At 32.5% G+C, this 22,471-nt stretch overlaps 1 protein-coding gene across 1 annotated transcript in view; it reads right to left on the reverse strand.

Annotated features, from left to right (window-relative positions):
- Positions 1–9,676, reverse strand: part of LOC145306568 (uncharacterized) — a 38,618-nt gene extending 28,942 nt beyond the window's left edge. The window contains exon 1 of the mRNA XM_080148755.1: positions 9,570–9,676. Coding sequence (XP_080004881.1) covers positions 9,570–9,649 — 80 coding nt within the window. The 5' untranslated portion in view covers positions 9,650–9,676. The remainder of the gene's footprint in view (positions 1–9,569) is intronic.
- Positions 9,677–22,471: the final 12,795 nt, after the last annotated feature.

Here is a 22,471-nt window from a genome sequence, read left to right on the forward strand (position 1 = left end):
AATAAAGATTATCCCTAAATGTCTAGGCTCTTATCTGAACCATTTTACCTTTTTTATTGGGGGGGGGGGATGCCCCACTTAAATCCACATCTGAACCCATTAAAGCTAGAAGTTTAAAATTTTTATGTCGTTTCCTAGTTCAAATATATATTCTTATTTTATTTGTTAGCATTATTTACTCCCTTCACCCTTTTATTAAGCAACCTTTTTCCAAAGGTGCTTTCATACTTATTAAAAAAAGACAAGTAGAATTTGTATTGTTTAAGGTAGAAAATGCTTTTTTTCAAGTAAATTGAAAATAAAATGAAAGTCTAACATATCAGAGATTTATAGGGATTAGACAATGGCCGAGAAATTAATGTACATTCCCAATGGTAATACACAAAATTGCCCCTTCTATAAATTAGTGATTGAAACATTTGGACACTCAACTAATAAACCAACCAATCAAAATTCAATAAAAGTCCAGCAAAATGTTATGCCTACAAATAAGAAAACGCTATTTGGTGAATTTGGGGACTATTATAATAAACAGCCCATTGTCCCCTCCCTCCCTACATATACACACAGAAAATAAATAAGAAACAGGCTCATCTGTATGTCAACTTTAGATTAGAAATCTCAAAATAAAAATTTCGCCGGCGGCGGTCGGCGAGAAAACGGCGGCAGATTTTCATATGATTTCAGTAGGTCATACATACTTGTTAGAAAAGCTTATGTTTAAAATTTGAATTCTATAAGTCAAAAATTGCGGTCTCAAGAGCTGTTTAAAGATTTCTGAGGAATCAGGACCTGCAGGATTATACCTGGACCCTGAAATTGACTTAAACACTTAAATTTGATATTGATATGTACTGGTATAGAATATTTTAGTATTTGGTAACTTAAAATGCTTAGTTTGAGGCAAACAAAATATTTTTGCTCTTTACCTGTATGACCCTGCCAGGTTTGCTGGCATCCTGTGCCAGCCAGGATGGAGATATTTAAAATTTTGCCATTATATTGAAAGATATATGGATACTTATTGCTATTTAAATAAAATTTCATCAAAATTTTAATTTATACACTCTCTATGATTTTTTGTCATTTTTTGGCTTTTCTGGAACACGGTGCCTTCTCCCCACCCTGCAATGACCGAAGTGAAGAGAGCTAGAAAGCATCTTTGAAAAATATGTACAGAAGATAATTTAACCTCCCCCCCTCCCCACCACAAAACATTTTTTATGGGTGGAAGGGGATGTTATAAAATCTCAGCAGGAAGGATGAATAACCCCATTAAAAAAATTTTGGAGGGGGGGGGAGATAAAAACACTCATTTTGGAAATAATTTACTAAAAATTAACCTAATATGTAAAACTGATTTTAAATATTTCTTTATTGTATGACAACAAGGATGACAACATCTTTAAGTAGCAAAGCACAAAAAATCATTAATAAGAATACAGACAAGTAGATTTAAAGAGCATCTGTTGAAATAAATATATATTTTAGATAGAAAAAGTCACAAAAAGGTCACAAATCCTTTTTCCTGTATGTTGTGTGATGACAGTCAAAGTAAATTACATACTGGATGCTCGAAACAGCGAGAAATTTTATTTTTTTTAAATCTTATAATCCACAAAAAAAATTAGTGTCCCATAAAAACCAAAGATATAAAGATCTATGTAAAAATTAAAAAAATTACTTGTCCTTTCATCTACAGATATGCTCTTAGAAATATGGAAAACTTTGGGGGGGGTATAGTCTCTTTTGTGGCAACGCCTCTCAAGGGGCATTTTGTCGTATTTTCATAGTAGCTTTTAATAGGTTATTCTAGGTTAAGTTAGGTCAGGTGATTTCTCCGCAGGGTTAGGCAATTGGCCCCGCAGGAGCTAAAAATAGGTGAAAAGCTACTGTGAAAATATGATGAAATGCACCTTAAGAGGCAATGTCACAAAAGGGACTATACCCGAAATTTAAAAGATACAAAAATAGCCAAAAACGTCCTGAAAAGCAGCCTGACCTCCATGAATTTTTAATAGTTAATTTTACTCCATAATGATGGGAATGTTAACATTAAGTTTTAGCCTTCTATCTTTAATTGCAGTTGAAAAAATCACATTTCCCCCTTAGCATTACGTACTGACAGCCATAGTGAATTACAGAGTAGCTAAAAAGTTATATCAACATATCCTACCCTCTTTAAATGGCACTTTAATTTTTGATTAAGTGGTGTTTCCAATGATTTATAAGGGCGGTGCATGAAGCGCACCTAAAAATATTTACTCCCCCTTTGAACTAAAATTAATTAAAGACAACAAGAGTGGCGTATTTTATCAAGTTAGGAATATAGAGTGTAGTTAGTTTTAAGGGTTTTCAATGAAAATTGCCATAAAAAAAAAAACATGTCTTTTTGTAAGGGTATGTACACAAAAAAAATGATAAACTTATCCTGAAAATAATATGACATCATATATAGTTATTCATTTAGACAGACATACAGTTTGAGAAAAAGGCTTAGATAAATATCAACGCTGTTTCTTTTTTATATAAAATAACTTTTTGATTAAATATTTGTTGTTTACACATGTTTTTATAGAAATAAAAAAAAATATACAATGTGATAAAAAGCAAAAACCATTTGGAAGGGCGCAAAGCGCAAATTTTTTCTTCAAATGTGCAGGGAGGGAGGGGTTTTTGGGCTATTTATTACACTAGTCCCCAATATTTCATATAAAATTTTCTTCGTTGGCTCAACAACTTTGGGGACTTTAATGGAATTTTGATTGGTTGGTTAATTAAGTCGAGTTTCCATACATTTCATCCACTAATTGTAATCTAGAGGGGTAATTTTGTGTATCATCATTGGGGATGTACAAAATTTCTTTGGTAAAAAGTTTATATTATACAAATTAAAATACAGGGTGGGGCAAATAAGACCGGACAAACTTTAAACGGTCATAGCGCCAAAACTACTTGACCAATCAGAACGTTTGACCACACTATAAAAAGCTTAGGTAATGACCTTTTAGCACAAAAAAATCTTTGGACGAAGATGGACGTGTACAACCAGCTGGCCACGCATATGTTCAACAAGGCAGATTCTAAATGCGCTGGTAGTTTAATCTGGATTCTCGACTAGGGCCCACTAAATCTGACCTCAGCCCATCTATAGGTGAGGTAGAGTTATGCAACTTGCTGGGGATACTGTTAGATACATAAGTAAGACACTAGAAAAGACTAGAGCTCTCTATCTGAAATGGCTTGGCCGTAGTACTCCAGCAAAGTGAAACGGGGCAGATTTTGAGATGTAAAAAACGTCACATAACCGTAAAAATTCGTGAAAATTTCTCGGTTCTTGACTTCAGGGACCCATATTGAACTTTAAAACTCATTTTAGACTATGTGTTGCGCTGACAACCATAGCAGAAACATCATGCCATTTCAAAAAAGGTAAAGAACGTCATTTTAGCTAAACTGTGGTCCAAATAAGAGCCTCCGCGTATAAGGGTAGCTAGAAAGTTGGGCGAATTTGGATCCTGCGGTTACTCACGTTCCTAAGGAAGTGTGGCCTCCCAGCAGCCCGATCTTAATTCAATGGACATTTGGGCCTGGGGCTACTTTGAAGCATGCACCAATAGACGTGCTCATACCACAAAGACCTCCCTCATTGTCACTATCAAGGAGAACTACGCCAGCTTGGACAGGTACATTTTGACCTGGACCTGCTGGCGGTTGAGAAGGCGGGTAGAGACGGTGATTAAGGCTGGCGGCGATTTTATTGAATAATCTAATAGTCATATACCTGTTTTGCTTGCCAGTTTTTTAAATTCAATAAAATCTTTAAAATTGACGATTTTATGTTTATTTGTTTAGAAGTTAGAATTTGTCCGGTCTTATTTGCCCCACCCTGTACTTCCTATTACCTGGTTTGTTATGTTCAGTGAAAAAAGATTATAACCTAATTTCTACACTAATTAAAAAATTTGGTAAGGTTAAATGAATAGTAACTGTCTGTTTGGCGCGAAGTGCCAAATTTTTTTTTTTGAGTATTTCTTGATCTTTTTTTTGGAAACTGGAATAGTTTTGCTTTTTTTAGGGTAGGGGGCAAAAAGGGGCATTTTTGTTGACCAGGGGGGGGCAAAATGGGGCATTTTTCAACATTTAGGGGGGGCAGGGGGGGCGGTGGCTAGGGGGGGCAGGGGGGGGGCGATTGCCCACAATGCCCCCTTCGGTTCGCACGCCACTGTGCAAAGACCAATATTTTTGTCCATATATTTAAATTCAATTTTTTTATTGCTTTGCACATAAAATAAAGTTTTAATTCATTTGTATTGGAAATAGAAATGCTAGGTCCTATGGCTTTTGGTAAATCATTAAAAAAGACATTTATTTTGTATATAAGATTTAAATGTTTTTTGAAATCATGTGTTTTTACTAAAATTCCAATTTTATTACAGGATAGCCAGGCAGAATCTTCTACCTGGATTCTATTCTATACTTAACTTCTTTGCTTTATAAGATAAAAAGATAAAAGGGGGTAAAATTTGCTTTTTCCGCCGATTTTTACTATGTCCAAGATTGGGGAAAAAATTTCCGGACTATATAAATGGGCAGTTAATTGTCTTTTTTTCCTTCTATAGCTAAAACTAAACTTTTTGACATAGTTCTCTATTTTTCCTAACGGTTAAGCTGACTTTTAACATAATCCTTGCTTTAAACCAATGTATAGTTACTTAGAAATTGATAAAATAAGCAATATTTTTTATTGAAAATCAAATACAATAACAAAGCTAGAAACAGGTTTTTTTATTAGTATCCAAGTAACTTTAGATTGCCCATCTCTCGCCCACCTTTAATTACAAATTTGTAAATGATAAAGGTGCAATATTTCTTTATAAACAGTCTGATAAAAGTGTAAACTTATTCTCCAAAGTGGGTTATTTATTGTCCAACACAATAAAAAAGGATATTATTATTTAAGATAACTTCTGAGATTCAACCCTTTGTAGACAGTGAGGATTTTTTTTTGTCAATAATACGAATTTAAAATAGATCTTTATTACCTAATTACTACGTTATAAAAAAACTAATTGGCAATTTTATATCATAAAATAAATCCTTAACAGTAAGAAAATTGCTTCAACTATATATGGCAAGTTAAATATCCCTACAAACATTATAAGAAACAAAAACGTTCAGATTTTCCCTGTTTTTTTTTCTTTTTCCCTCCAAAAATACCATAAAATCAAGGCGTTATTCCTGGATATTATGGTGAAGTGTAGGGTTGGGCCGGATATCCGGTATGGCCGGATATCCGGCCATTTTGAGTATCCGGCCGGATACCGGATATTGAAACTATCCGGCCGGATATCCGGCAATATAATCTTTTATATTTTAAAACAAAAATATCTGTTTTTTTTAAATCTTAAATGGCTGTAATTTTCTTATTATTGAAGCTAGAAGAACAATTTTTTCTGAATATGTTTATCTTTATGTAAATTTTATATTAGAAATCTCAAAACATAAATTTTGGCGGTGGCAGCAGTACTTCGCAGCTGCCAGCCGCAAACCGACGGTTGGCAGGTAAACATAGTTAACAAATATTTTATTAGCAAGAATAGTAATAAAATATTTCAATAACTACTTAAACCTTTTTGTGGCTATGTTATTTATCTAAACAGAAAATCTATTTAGTCAGAATTATAAAAATAATGAAGTATTTTCAATCAAGCTTGCAAAATAAACGTAATTTTATCAAACTTCCTCACAGTTTATAGAAGATATTGTTTTAAAATATTAATTATTAAAATAAAATCTTTAATTTGCAATGTTTAAAACAACTAAAAGTAAATTCTAAGCAAAATTAGATTTATTCTCTAGATTTAGAGTAGCTGTGCTACTTAAACAAACATCTAGTATTAAAACCTATCAGCTGATCAAATTTCAATAGTTATAAATTGGTGGTTTACAAATTTTTTCATTAATTCATTAACAAAAAATAATGTTATAAATTTAAACTCACAAAGAGACTATTGTGTATTTTAATGATATGTTCTTTCTGCAATTTTAATCAAAACAAACTTTTTCTCTCATTCAAGTCAGGGATGATTTTAGCACCAAAAAAATAAAACAAATTGAAATACTTTTGATTTAATTTGATATTATTGTACAATATTTTTTTTATATATATAATTTAAGAAATATATTCATGAAATATTTACCTGTCATAAAGACGACATATAAAAACAACATCCTAATAAGGAAATTAAAATCTAATTTCAAAATTTTCAAATTCATTTTATGCTTAAGAAGGGACGAGAAGGATTTGAATCTCAACATTAACTTATTATTTTGCTTGTATATTTATCATATTTGGTTACAGTTTTTTGGTAAAGTGTGGTAATACTTTATTTCGAGTCTATGCCATTGTGTGTATTATGTTAAATTTTTCACTGAAATGAATTTTTTTAGAAAAAAAAATATTTCCATTGAACAGAATAATGCTTTTTTGTTTATCAATATAACGTGAATTATATAAAATTGTTCTCTAAGCCACAATATTACCCCAAGTAAAAAAAAACCTTTTGCTCTGGTCAATCTGACCAGAGCAACAGTAATAATTAATTTTTGAATACCCCAAAAAAAGTTTATTGGGGACTTAATTCAAGTTTGGGCTTGCAGTCTGATTCTACTGGTGTCATAGTATATTTTTGATATACATTTTAAAAATAGGTTAAAAACAGTTTAAGATTTGATAATCAGATGAGAAATTTTTACGTTCACACTCCCTTTAAAGAAAAAAATTGGATTTGGCCTAAAGGTTCAGGTGCTGCAGGCCTTCAGGTTGTCTCTGGACAGGTAAAAATGAAAAAAATAATTTTTTGAAGAGTTAGAGTTCAACTTATGAAACAAAATATGCATCTTTTTGGATGTTATTTACATATTTGAAGATAAAGATGCATATTTTGTTTTACAAGTTGAACTTTAACTCTTAAAAAATTATTTTTTTCATTTTTACCTGTCCAGAGACAACCTGAAGGCCTGCAGCACCTAAACCTGGAGGCCATATCCAATTTTTTTTTTAAATAAGGAAACTACATCCCAAAAGGATTTGTTTTGTTAAATAACCAATCCTCTCACAAAGCATATAATCACTATTAACAAAAAGTGTCAGAACTTCCACCCCCCCCCCCTTAACATTAAGAACATATTTATTGTTGTTCTGATCATCCAGTAAATAATTCACTTAGACTGTCAGAAAATGCTCCTTGTATCCCCTTGTCCGTATTCTTATTCATAAGTAAGTTAAGCTTCGCTACTTATGGATGATGTCATAAGTGGCGTGCGAAGCATTTTGGCTAGGGGGGGGGGGTCATTTTGAACATTTTGCATAATTTTGCCCCCTCCCCCCGCAAAGTGCTTCTATATAATATATACCAATTTTAGGTGGACGAAGTTGGGGTTAATAGATCTTTCAGAATTCTTTAAACCTGTTTCATTCCTTCTCTTTTTTCTTTTCCCTATTTACTGCATAATTCTGGAGAATCTATAGGTGTTTATACAAATGCGCCAATTTTTTTAATAAATATTTTTTTTAATGACATCTGTTTGGTTTTCCTTTGCTATTAAGATTTTTTCACGTACAAGGAAGGTTTTTAACTATTTTGGGGGAGCGTATCTCCAACCTCCCAATTTAAAATCCTCCCCAAAATGTTTTTTGAATATTTCTTATTAAAACTTAAATTTAAAAGTATAAGGGCGGTTGACTTATCCCCCTCCCAACTTAAGAACACCTAGAGGCTTCTAGGGGGCGTTGCCCCTATATAGTCTATCTTAAAATGAAAGATATGTGTTGCATTTGTATTTCAATTAGGTGTTTGATCACGAATTGCATATGGTAAAAATGACTGGAGGGATGGGAGCTATAAGAAGAAAATCTTAACCTCACCCCAAATGGAAGTAAAATCTATTTCATTGGGGGGGGGGGGGGTTTAAAAAATCTCAGTAGGAAGGATAATTAACCCCATTTAAAAAGAGGCTAGGGGCGAAGCTGTTGTTATTTATAAAGTGCTATTCGCAAGGATTTGCTTGGAGAGTGCTCAAAGGCCACCTAAAATTTGTACACCACCAAAGACAACAAGAGTGGTGTTATTTTAGCAAGTCCGGAATATAGAGTGTTGTGAACTTTAGAGTTTTTGATCTAAATTGCCAGGGGAAAATGACTTTTGGTCAAGGGAATAGCGCAAAACTCAATTTTTTCAAATATTATTTATAAATAATTTATTTTTTTAGTAACAAGTTTAAATTACAAAACTAGGATGAAAGCATCCATAAGTAACAAAGCTCAAAAGTTATGGATGGACAACTGAAAAAATTTACTATAGAGCAGTAACATAAAAAACTTAATAAAATAAATCACGTAAACTTAAAAAAAATATTATTGTAACGTGAAAATTTATGAATCAATCTAGCACCACAACCAAAAAGCAAATAACAATGAAAGTAATTGGACATATGTTAAATGAAAACTTATAAAATCCCTGAAAATTACAGCCTTCTTTCTTAAATATAAGTACAGAAAACTACAAAAACCTAAAAATACAGTAATCGATCTAGCACTGCAAAAGATAAACAAACCTTAATAAAACTTTGAGAAATAAATGTAAAATGTGAATTATAAAAACTAAAAAAACTAGCAATCAATCTAGCAACTCATGACCAAAATACAAATCTCAATGAAATTTGATGGAAATATTCAGAATGATAACTTATTCAATCTCTGAAAATTTCAGCTGTCTATCTTGAATAGGAGCCGAGAAAATAACGTTTTCCCCATAGTATTACGGTCAGACGGACGACCAAACAAAGAGAATTATAGAGCAGCTTCGCCAATAAAAATAAAAATGCTTCACATCGTTATATAAACAGATTATAACTTTTCCTTGGGGAGGGATGGGACATTGGGCTGTTTTATTACACAAGTGCCCAAAGTTTTTAAATAACGATTTTTTATTTGTTAGCCTATCATGTTTTGGGATTTTTGTTGATTAATTCATTAAGTCGAGTGTTCTAACGTTTCAACCACTAATTTTAATCTATAAAAGGGGAAATTTTCTGAATCATCATTGGGGATGTACAACAAATTATCGGCCATTGTCTTATCCCTTTAGACCCCTGACTTTTCCTACATAAGTTAAAAAATGTATTGGTAATAATCCTAAAATTTAGTAGGATTAATTGAGTAGTAACTATCTAATTGGCGCAAAGCGCCGGAATTTATTTGGGATATTCTTGTTCTTGAGGACACACTGGGACAATTTTGCTTTTTGAAGGTGGGGGGGGCAAAATGGGGCATTTACCAACATTTGATTGGGGGGGGGGGGGGCAGGGGAGCGTTTTAGTTGTTAGGGAGGGGAGAGGAATTGCCCCAAATGACCCCTTCGGTTCGCACGCCACTGGTTGTCATCCTTGTTTTATTATGCTTGAATGACCTACATATTAGCAGACAAAATCATATTGATTAGAGTAGCTGTAATTATGTAATTGAAATGCAAGAGGAAAGTATCTTGTTAACATTTGTAACCTACCTATTTGCAGTTTTTGCCACTCTTGGAATATGTTTGGATACAAATATCCTGTTCACCCGAAGGTGATCACGAATACCCATTGTTCTTATGCTGTTAAACACACAAGTACAACTAATGAATTTATTTCTAGTTCAGCATTTATATATCCAAAGATAAGAAAAATATTTAAACTAAACTTTAAATTACAGGGGTTAAAAGATTGTAAATTCATTGTAATAATAAAAATTTTCTTGGAGAATATTTCATTTTTCTGCACATTGTAAGTATATGTTAAGTTTTGATTTTAATGAAATGATTAAAAAGATAAAATTTTTCTTAACGTGAACGTAAGCTCAATATAGAGTATTTTTTTTTTTGAAGGGGGGAGGGGTACTTTTTATTTTAGGGGAGAAACCTTCCTGGCACTTATTTGTTAGCCTAAAAATGGTATCTACCTAAAAAAAATAGTTACCTACCTACATAAGAAATTGGAGGGAAATAAATTTTTTTTGGTGGGTTGAGGGTGTCCTATTCCTCAAGAAAATAACCTAAAACCACCACAGGACCAGTAGGTATATTCCCTGAAGAGTAGAATCATATCGATTTAGTGATTACTGAGATCAGACAGACGGACGGACGGACAGACATCAAGCTACTTTTTATTATAAACTAGCGGCTTGCCCCAAGAGGTAATTAAAAGAAATTAAGTACCTCTGGTGCTGCTACCACCACATTTTAAATTAAAGGAACCCTGCAAGAGGGGTTCAGGACCAATAGGTATATTCCCTGAAGAGTAGAATCCGATCGGTCCAGATCTTAAGGGACAGACAGACGGACAGACATCATTCTATTTTGTATTATCGATTGTTGGGGGAGGGATAACAAAATAACATCCAGCATTTCTCAAATTTCTGTGCACGCACGTAACACGTTAGAGAACTCAGATGAAGTATGAAAACGAATATAAAGACATACACTCTAATAGAAGAAAAGCATTGCTATCTAAAGGAAGTATCAAATTCTTATCAAGTTTAATTTTTTGTCTTTAGCTTTGTATTATTTTGATAATTATATTTTATAAAATATAAAAATAGAAAAGGATAATAACATTTATAATTAGCAAAGCATCAAAAACATTTAAAAAAAAAAAAATTTAATTTTAATTAATTTATAAATAGTAGTGTTTTTTTGTTTATTTATAACTAAAACAGACAGACAGACAAACAAACAAACAGATAGACTTCCTGTTACTATATTTTACGGATTTATGTCAGGTAAGGTTATATTGGGAATTATACAGACCGCAAGTTAGGCCACTGCGTGTAAGAACAAGCAATCGTGGCTGAACACTTAGTGCATCCGCCTGTCTTAACTAAAGACGTTAGAAATCATTCCTACTGCTGCTATGTCAGTTGCGCGACAAAAGTAGTTAGGGCAGGGGGAATGCCTTGGCCCCAAAAAAATATTCAAAATTGAAGAAAAAAATTCTAAGAGGATATTACCCCAAAAAAAGGTATTTTAAAATAACATTGACACTTAGGTCTGGGCCCTTACTTGAACCTGTTACATATCATCAACTCTTCACATGACTTGGTGAAAAAAAGGTAAGTTTTAATATTTTTGATGATAATTTGAGAAATACAAAGATCTGATACGTGGAGCTTTTTGTAGGCAAGCTTTTCTTGAAGTGTTTTTGGTGTTCCTTTAATTCTTTTTCAGTTATCTCTTCTTTATTGATATACTAGCGGTTACATCCCTACAGATCTCTAGTGGCGTAGCGATGGGGGAGGGCGATTTTTCTAGGGGCGGATACTCTTGGGAGGGTGGTGATACCCTCACCCAAAATAGTTATATAAAGGACCTAAGAGAAGTTACCCTGTAAAGGAGAACCATATAAATTCAGCAGTTAGCGAGATTTTTGGTTACAGACAGACAAACATCCAGTTACTTTATCATGAGGATAACATATACAGCTGATATGGGATGCCGTACAGAATCTTACAATATTTTACAAGCTGGATAAGTTCTTGAAAAAACAACGAATAAACTCAAATTATTAAAATCAACAAAAAAACGTAAGGAAATCTAATGTAAAGAAAATTTTGGAAATTGCTCTTGCGTTTTGTATAACTTGTTGAGCTTATCATATCTAAGATATATCTTCACTGGTACAGGACAAAATTATTCTTAATGTTACTGTAGTGCGACTGCGGAATCCATCGGACACATACAACAAAACTGAGTTCAAATCATAGAGATACTTCACTTTTATATCACAAATAACAGTGGATTCAAATATGTTTAAGTTTATTCTATGAAAGTAAGCACAATATTAAAGTACATTTTAAACAAAAAATCAATAAACATAATTTTCAGATATTACACAAGGAATAGAACAGTAAGAGGGAGTGTGACAAACCTAAAGCAAATATTAATTATTCATAATTTGCAATAGAAAAGGGAGTAATTTTTTGCGTATATACTGTAAAGTTGTGTTTAAGCTTGTAGACAAATGTGCTTTTTAAGTCAAACTGTTCTTAATGATGACTAAACGCTCAGTATACTTTTTGACTTTATAGAATAGAATTTTAGAATAGAATTTATTAACTAATGCAATACATATAAAATCATATTTTAAAAATTGCATAGCAAGGAGTAATTAAGACTTGGAGTAGGCCGTAAATTTACCCCTTTAATTGATTTCATTTATTATTTTATTTATAGCGAGAATTACAAAAATTATTTATTATATAAAGATATTTACACAAATTTAATAGATCAATAATTAAGTGGGTTGACTAAATAACTATTTACAGTTACAGAAGTTGGTACAGATTTTATTTCTTACAGGAAAAGCATTTTCTTTTGTTGCAATGAAATGATTTATAATTTAAAAAATAATCTTTTTTAATCATGGACAATGATTTCTTTACAGAGTCTGAAAGCCTTATTTCATTTCTCAAGTTATTCCAAAGTTTTGGAAATGAGACTGCTGGAAAATATTCAAGATGTTTTGTTTTAGGTATACTTATCAGTAACTTTTTTGATCTCTGAGAAGAAAGAACTTTAAACATGTTATCAAAGCTTTCTGGGAGTTTCTTATGAAAAAATTTACTTATAAAATTTAAAATGTTTAAATTTACCAAATCATCAAATTTTAAGATTTTAGATTGTCCAAACAAAAGTGTGTGCATTATAATTAGCACCTACAATAATCCTTATTGCCCTTTTTTGTTGTTTTCTTATTTGATCAATATCTTTACTTTTAGGGAGACCCCATTTGATATTAGAATAATTTAAGTGAGGCAAAATCATTGAGGAATAAATCGTTTTCAAAGTTTTTGATGGGAAAACATTTTTTATTTGATTTAATGCATATAGAGAACTAGAAACTTTGTTTTTTACCATTTTTGTCTGCTCATTCCAATTGAGAAATTCATCAAGATGTACCCCAACAAATTTAAAAGACTTTGTTTCATTTTCATTGCTGATTCTCTCAACTTCCTCCCCATTAATGAAGATTCTAAAGTTATTATTGACAGGTTGCATACTGCTAAGTCTGAAGACCATGTATTTTGTTTTAGATACATTTAAAGAAAATTTATTTGCCCTAAACCATACTGATGCCTTATCTAATTCTTCATTTAATGATGTTTTTATGGTTTCTAAATTACTTGAGGTTTTACAAAAGATTTTGTCATCTGCAAAAAGGCTACAAAATAAGGTTGTTGAATTTGGAAGGTCGTTTATATACAACAAGAACAAAATTGGTCCAATGACAGAGCCCTGTGGTACTCCATGGGTTAATACTTTTTCTTCGGACTTTACACCATTTATTTCAACATACTGTTTTCTATTAGTTAGATAATTTTCAAACCATTTTGCAGATACACCTTTAAAACCATAGTGTTTTAGTTTGGATAGTAAAATTGGTATATCACACGTGTCAAATGCCTTTTTAAGGTCAAGAAACACACAAGCACTGTATTCTGATTGGGGCTTATTCAGTCCGTCATAAACTTTGTTGATTAAATGTATCAGTGGTTGATGTGTACCTCTTGACCTTCTGAAGCCATATTGATGTTGATATAACATTTTGTTTCCCTCAAGATATCTAATCATTTGAAAAGCAACAATTTTCTCAAATAATTTAGAGAGGGCTGGAAGTATGGAAATAAGACGATAATTGTCAAATCTATCTCTTTCACCAGCTTTGTAAATAGGTATAATTTTTGCACATTTATAGTTATCAGGAATGTAGCCAGTGTTTAAAGAGAGGTTAAACAGGTGAATGATAGGCTTTACAATTATTGGCATTATTTCTTTTAAAAGTTTCATAGAGATATTATCATTACCTACACTTGATTTTGATTTTAATTTGGACAAAGTTATATTGATAATAAAAGAGTTTACTTCCTGAAAGTTAAATTCTTCATCATATTGATCCCCCAAGAAATCCCTGAAAGATTTAGAAGATTGAGGTATTGATTCAGAAAGTCTTGGCCCAACATCAACAAAAAAGTCATTAAAACCATTGGCTATCTCAGAGAAAGTATTATAGGATTTTTGTGCATTTGTAAAAACACAAGGCACGTCATTTTTACACTTTTTTTTCTTGACTTAGTTAATTAGCGACCAAGTCTTTCTGATATCAGTAACACAATCTTCAAATCTTTTATGGTAATATTTTTTCTTCTCTTTTCTAGCAAGTTTTTTGAATTTATTATTTAGGCATTTAAATTTATTTTCAGCAGATTCAGTCCTATGTTTAAGTTTGTTTTTAGAGGCCCTATTTTTGGCTTTTCTGATTTTTAATAACTCCTGTGACATCCACGGGTTAATAGGAACTTTTCCTTTGTTAACACATTTTTCTATTAAAGGGAAACTCTCTTTAAAGTACTTTTCTAATATGTTACCAAAACTTTCAAAGGCAGTTTTCGGAATATAATCATTATTAACACCTTCCCAATTTTGTGAAGAGAGTTTCTCTTTAAAGTTTTCTATGTTATTTGGACTCATATCATAATAATATTGTTTTTGGTTTGAAGTATTTTTTTCACAAGTTACATTTAAGTAAAAAATTGGGAGATGATCAGAAATAGAAGATATAAGTAGGCCGCTTTTATAAAATTCTTGCTTTTTATTGCTAAAAATGTTGTCAATGAGAGTTGCTGAATTTTGACAAAGCTCTTACAAACAGTGACACAACTTTTGGGAAAATGTGGGGAAAATGACCCCCTTTGAATACCTTTAAAGAACTCATGTAATGAAATATGACTTTGTTGTGGGAAGATGATCCCTGAGGATGACGTAGAGGAGTTTCTCCAACACTGCAGAGCTGGATCTTTAAATCATTTTAGTGGTGAGCCAGATCGGGGTGCGCCGAATTTCAGCCAATCACAGCGCGGCATTTAATAAAATACTGTGCTCTCATTGGTGGAAAGTTGGCTCACCCCGATCTGGCTCAACACTAAAATGATTTAAAGATCCAGCTCAGGACAGCAAAATTAAACCACATAAATGAAGCACTAAATGAACTCCCTACTATCATTCATGAAACAGATGATAGGGGTAAGTAAAGTTCCATTTAGAGAAATGTAGGGTGATCAAAATTGAGTTTAGTGTTAACTGATTATAACAACTAAAAGTTCATATTTAGTCTTGTTGATTTTATTCTACAGAACATAAAACTGTTTTGGAAGGGAGAACAAATAAACATTTGAGTTACTGTGTTACTTATTTTCTTTTGGTTGAAATTCCTTTATTATTTGATTCTTTATTTGTCTTAACTATATACATAAAAAGTTAACATATGAATTATAAGAGTTATTATAACAATATTAAATAAAGACTAATCCAAGATATTCTCTTATAAAAAGTATAAGTTCATTGTAAAGCAGAAGTCAGCAATACAAAGAAAGAAATTTTGCCGTTTAACATAAAAAGTGTACATTTAAATTAGGTCAATACTAATTCAACATAATCTCTTATCAACATATATCCAATTTATACAAAAAAAAAAATAAAACTTCAGTAAGTTCCAGAAAGAAAAATAATCGTCATCGAGAAGTAAAATATAATATTCATGATAAAAATATTAGGTCAATAGGTACTAATCCTTAATATAAAAATGTGTATAATGGATACACAGCTGAACTTAAAATTGTTAAGGAGGGATAAATAAGTGTGGCCTGTTAAATGAAAACTGCAGAATGCTTTAATGGGCAGATCACCAAAAGCTCCACCTCAAGATTATTGTTTAGGTTGTATACTGACTCTCTATTGGATGAGGTAATTTTTCTTGAAGGTCTAAACGTCACCATATGAAAAACAGGCTTAAATTCATATGGTTAAAGTTAAGAATCACAAGAAATAATTATCCTCGAGATCATTCTTTTTTTACTACACTTTATTTATCAATACCCACCTGTAGATTTTACAGGTGAGATGAAGTTGAGGTGAAATACTTAAGTGTGTCTAAAGATTTGGTGTGTTTGTTGTAAGAGTAGAGCATAGTATATATATATTACATACGAATTTAAATAAACAAACACTTTTTAAAAATGCCCTCAATTGCAGGTAGTTTTCTTTCTATACTCGAAACATGACATTTATCCCGGGTCAAATTGAAATGTTGTTAATTTTTCATTGAAATTCCTGATCTTCTAATTATCAAATGTCTGACATACTCAATATCAAATGATTAAGAAGGTAGTGGTTTTCATTCCACTGAAAATAGGGTTTTGACTCTAGATCTAGAATAATCTATCCTCAATATCAACATCATTGTCATATGACTCAAATATAAGTCTCAAAAGAGTTCTTTGAATATTTGTTATTTCAATGTAATTAATCATTATAAATTTAAATGTTTGTTGGTTATTATTTCATTATTTTGTATTCAGGGTCAACTGGCTTACACTTGGTAGCTATTTGTGGTAATGTGTCAATAGTGGAAGCCTCACTCAAACACGGTTGGTACTTTTTTCCCTATGTATAACACCTTCGGCGGGCCCTTATCCTGTGGGGCTATCCCAAGGACGTCAGATTTTTTTTTTTTTTTTTGGGGGGGGGGAGTGTAAAAATTCCTACGGCACTCCCAAATTTATTTGGATGGGGGTGGGGTGATAAAAAAACATAAATTTGCTTTTAGTCACGGCTAGTTTATGTCAATATTCAAGTAAAAAGCTTTGGGATTGAGTTTCTATTGTTTTTAGATATTTTATGCTTTAGAATAATCGAAAAATTAATGTTTGGAATAAAAGGGGCCATTTTGTTCTAACATTACATATTACAGGGATATAAAGGGATAAGAAGAAAATGGATGTTAAATTAATGAAAACTAGCGGCTTCGTCCCAAGAGGTTTGATCTACCTAATTAATTTTAGTTTTGAAAAGAAATTTACTTTTTTTTCGGAGGGGGGGGGGTTGATATTTTTTTGAGGGGGGGGGGATCCCAAAGAAAATACAGGATCCGTAGGTATACTCCCTGAAGAGTAGAGCCCAATCGGTTCAATGGTAACTGAGATCTTAAGCTTCAGAGGGACAGACAGACAGACAGACGGACGGACAGACAGATAGACATCATTCTTATAGATTACCAATTATCAAAACAACTTTTCTTTCTGTAACTGTTCGAAAGTTGGGACATTTCTTGTTGAAAACAACAAATTAGAATTTAATACAAGTAACCAAAGTCTATGAGCTAACAAAAGTTAAATAATGCTTACCTATAAAACATTAATTACCAGAATATACATACAAAAAACTTTTCCTAACTCTCTAGGGTTTAGCGGGCGAAGTCGGTATTTTTCATACCTTCATTACATTTTTTTGAAGGTCAGAAAGGATTAGGTTGTACAAAAACTGGTAAGACCTTAAGCTTAGACGTCTTCGGGAGACTTAATAAGCATTCAATGCAGGGTGGGGAAAAACCCAGGGTTTTTTTAAAAAAGCCCAACCCAACCCATAAAAACCCTTAAAACCCTGGGTTTTATTGGGTTTTTTCGGGTTTTATTGGGTTTTTTCATTTAGGAGTCAAATACATTTGATATATTGATGAAATATTAATGTTTATGTGGTTGTAGGTAAAAGGTAAGCAAGATTTCACAATAAACAAGATAGATAATGAAAAAACTGGCATTTCGATCAATTATAAACCCTTATTAGCAACGGTGCACAAAATATTCTATTAAGGGGGAGTCCTCCTCTATTCCTAAGCTGTCAACACCCCCCCCCCCCCCTCCCAGAAATTATTAAGGTATTCCCATTTTTACATCCTCTTAATAAAACCACGCCACTGTAACTATTTCCTTTCATAAATTGTTATGTTTTACTTTAAAAATCAATTATGATTATGTAATTTACACAATTTATACATCATTAATTTAGTAGCAAAGCGTTTTCTGAAATTAAGTTTTGAAAGAAAGTACTTTCATAAACATTTGAACAATAAGTAGAGCATCTTTTTTAATGCAACCATCTCGTAATCAATGATTAAATAGCACTTAGAATTCGAATTTCGATCTGAAATTTTTCATGAATAATCCTTGGTAGGTCTATTTTCCCTAAATCGAACAAAAAGTTGGAAAAAGTAACGGCTGGCGGCTCAGCCGTTTAGCCTTTTTTGCCTATTTTGAGTCCAAATTCATCATTAATTACGTAGGAATCAACTTTTTAAAACATATTTTGGTTTAATTCATGTTAAAGAACCATTTTTAGAATTTCTTGTACCTACAGCAACCGGCTAGAACCGTTTGATAAGGTTTTTGAGCGACAAAAAGCATTATGTGGAGATAGGTTTTGTGACTAATTTGCTCTTAAGATAGCCGAAAAATGGCAAAACATCTGAGCTGCCAGCCGTTAGCCATTACTTTTCCAACTTTTTGTTCGATTTAGGGAAAATAGACTTACCAAGGATTATTCATGCAAAATTTCAGATTAAAATTCGAATTCTAAGTGCTATTTAATCATTGATTACGAGATGGTTGCATTAAACCCTCCCCCCCCTTACTTCATATTTTTTACGTTTTTTAGGTAAAATTTGCTTTAAAATGTTATTAGATCCTAGTCTTTGAGTAAATAGAGGTTTAATTTTTAAATTTTAACGTGAAATTTCAATGTTTTTTCAAAAACCCAAAAAACCTTGGGTTTTTTTTCAATGGGTTTTTAAAAAAACCCTGGGTGGGTTTTTTTGGGTGGGTTTTTTGTATGCCCACCCTGATTCAATGGGCTATCCATTACCAGTGAAATCGTAAAAAAAGATTGTTGAGTTTTTTTTTTACAGAAATTGACATTTTCTGAGGCGGTTGCGAAACCGGTTTTTGTTTTTTTAATACTAGCTTTTTCAATTTTATACCTATAGCTAATTTTTATACAAAAAAGTGAAATATTTCTCACTTTGAAAAAAAATATTTTTTTTTGGTAGAAACTTTCCCTAACTCCCTACATGTCTTAGCCACCAGCCTTTTAGGACGGGATACACCATTAGATCTTATTTTAGTGTATCTCTGAATGAACTAAACCTTTTTTTAATAATGAACATGATTATATGGTCAAACGTCCTTCAGGCAACCAACCCTTTGATTGGAAGTCCTAACAGTGCTGTTTTTGGGCCAATGTATTCCACCTACTTAAACTATTCATTTGGCGCACCTGACATGGCAGCAGTAGGAACTAGAGTTGGGCCGGATAACCTGATATCGGGCCGAACATTGAAGAAGCAAAAAAATTCTTCATAAAAATCAGCTGCCGTTTAGCCGCCGACTACTGGCTGCGGCGGCTTGCAGCTGCCACCGCCAAAATTTTTGTTTTGAAATTTCTAATATTATATAAAATATTTGAATTAATAAACATTTCCTGAAAAAAAATTTCTTCTGGCTTCAAAAATAAGAAAATGACAGCCACTTTTTTAAGTAGGGATTTTTGTAGTATATTATTGCCGGATAGTTTCAATATCAATACAAAGATCCTTTTCCGTTTGATAAGTTCTTGAAAGCATAGAATATTAAAATATAGAATATTAAAAAATATTTCCTTTTACCATTATACTAGCGGCTACGACCCTAGAGGCCTCGAGTGGCACTTTAAATGTTTGTTTTATTAGTTCAAGTCTGTACCTATCTATATGTTGCGTTTAAGTCTCTGCGTAAAAAAATTCTATTTTTTGTGATCTCTCTTGGGAGAGCGGTGGTACCCTCCCCAAAAATAGTTATAAACCTTTCTGGGACCTATGAGAAGCTACCATATTTAGGAGAACCCGATCGGTTCAGCGGTTAGCGAGATCCTTCGATACAAACAAACAAACATCCTGTTACTTTATTATAAGGACTAGCGGCTTCGCCCCTAGCCTCTAGGGGCTTTGCCCCAAGAGGTTTTTTCAAATCAATTTTTCGTAATTTAGATTTTTTAAAAATAAATCTACAACAATTCTTTTTGAGGGGGGGGGAGGAATTTTTTTTATGGGGGGGGGGGGGGGGTAGTCGACCCAACTATTTTAATTTTAGTTTTAAAAAAAAAGGAAATTTTTTTTGGGGGGGTGGGCATTTTTAATTTTTTGGGGGGGTTCGGGGTGTCCCACCCCCCAAGAAAATATTAATAAACCTTCCCGGGACCTATGAGAAGCTACCCTGTAAAGGAGAACCCGATCGGTTCAGCGGTTAGCGAGATCCTTCGCTACAAACAAACAAACAAACAAACAAACAAACAAACAAACAGACAAACAGACAGACATCGTTCTACTTTGTATTGATGCTTAATGCTTAAATTAATGCTTAAAACAGAAAAATATTTAATGAAAGATTAGGGTAGTGCGGGGTTAATGCGGTAGGGGGGTCTAATTCCGGTCACTCGACCAACTTTTTTAAAACCGTTTTTTAACGGTGTTCTAAACGTTTGCGAGAGATCTTCAGAAAAGCAAAGTTGTAGTTTATTGCCTATACTTTCATTTCTTACTTCAGCAAATTTTTGTCAGATCACTCCTTCTATGATTTTTTTGCCCTCAAAAAGTTGCAAAAAATTTGCAAAAAAAAATTTTCAAAATAGGCCATGTTCAATCTAAAATTGTGAAAAAATGGTAAGTCCTATTGACCCCCGGGTTTTTGTAAAATGAAAGATATGGCATTCATTTATCGTTTGCAATTGGAGGCGTTGTTCTAACTTGATTTTTTCATAATTTTTTTTTCGTCTCAGAAAAAGGGTCTATTCCGGTCACTTTTTTTACTTTTTTTATTACTGTATTTATAACTGTATAATACCCTAATGTTTAATTTAGGTGATCTGGAAGCATAAACAACCTAAATGCATGACCTAAGCTTTAATAATTGCCTTGCCTGTTGTGTGATGTACATTACTAGTCATTTTACTGCTTGTATTATGTCATGTTTTGTTGCCTAAGCTTTTGAATTTGTAAAGACATTAAAAATTTTTCAGACACATTTTTATAGTAATGGGAAGAGTATATCACCCAAAGGAACGCCTTAAATATTTGCCTGAAGATGTATCAGCTGCATTGGCTCATGTAAGAAGGGGTATGTCTATTAGAAAGACCGCTAGAAGATTTAAAATTCCATATGAAACCCTTGCATCTTTTTCGTATAAGAGGGTGTTCGCGATTTTTGCGCGGTTTGGATTTTTTATGTCAAATCGGCTAGGATTAAGCTAGAAAGGTGTTTAAGGTGTCTATAGAAAGCTCTTTGCATGACCTAACAAAAACTCCCCAGGATATGGGTTCTATCTCCAAGATTTAAAGTACATATTCAAGATTTTGCATTTTCAAAATTCCTGTTGCATAAAATGTGTTGAAATATTAGAGTTAGACCCCATATCATTTCGAGTTAATTGTCAGGCATGTAATTTTGCATCTTTAGACACCTTAACCACCCTTGTAGGTCAATCCTAGCCAATTTGAGACAAGAAAAAATGTATAAAAAACTGCTGTCAAAACTGGCAGGATTTTTAAAATTAAAATTTTTTTGGGAAAAAATCACTTTTTTCAAGAAATTCCAAGACCTGCGAATCAGAAATTGCCTCTAATTTATGTATAAAGCTTAAAAAAACCTAATCATATAATAAAAAGTATGATTTTTTAAAAAAAGTTTGCATGAAAAAAAATCGATGTTTTTTTTTGCGATTTTACCGACTTTTTTAAAATGGGCAAAATGTGGTCAAAAAATTGTCTGATCTGCATGCGACTAGTACCGTTAGAAAGCTAATGACCTCAGCTTTCTACTCATAGTTTAAAATGTTAAAAAAAAATATTTTAAGGGGGTGTTCCACCCCCCCAAAGTCAACTGACCGAAATAGCCCCACCAGTGGGGTTATTCCGGTATAGGCCAACCGCCGCACTTAAAACCGATTTTTGACCGACTTCTAGTTGCGAGATCTTAACGGGACCAAGACAGGCTTCTTCGTTATTGCCATATCGTTCATTTGCACTCTTAAAAACCAGAAAAAGTTTTTGGAAAGTATGTTTTTTTTAAGTTGAAGCAAAAAATTGACCGGAATAACCCCGCACTACCCTAAAAAACTTAAAAACAAAGGTTAAGCAAATATTGAGTTGTAATCAGTAATATTGAATTTCGACCTCCAAATAAACTTTTGCATAACTTAAAGCAACGAAAAACTTTGAGGTTCGATAAAAACGCAACCGTATGCAAGTTAAAAGACAAAGGGAAAAGTAGGTTGCGGGAAAAATCCGTAAAGTTTGTGTGTTTTAAGTTAAAAACAGTAGTAGAACGATAAAAATTTTGACTATAGGTAGTTCTTTTCAATAAGAAATACACATATTTAGTGAATATTGTCATACATATACTATTCTTAAGCCTTAAAACACACACATTTACGGATTTTACCCTCGACCTACTTTTCCCTTTGTTTTAGAGACTTAAAGAGTAGTTTTGCAAAAGAATAAAAAAGACTTTAGG

This window comes from Acartia tonsa, chromosome 14, assembly GCF_053477335.1.
Source record: "Acartia tonsa isolate MP-2025a chromosome 14, ASM5347733v1, whole genome shotgun sequence".
Classification (NCBI taxonomy): Eukaryota; Metazoa; Arthropoda; class Copepoda; order Calanoida; family Acartiidae; genus Acartia; species Acartia tonsa.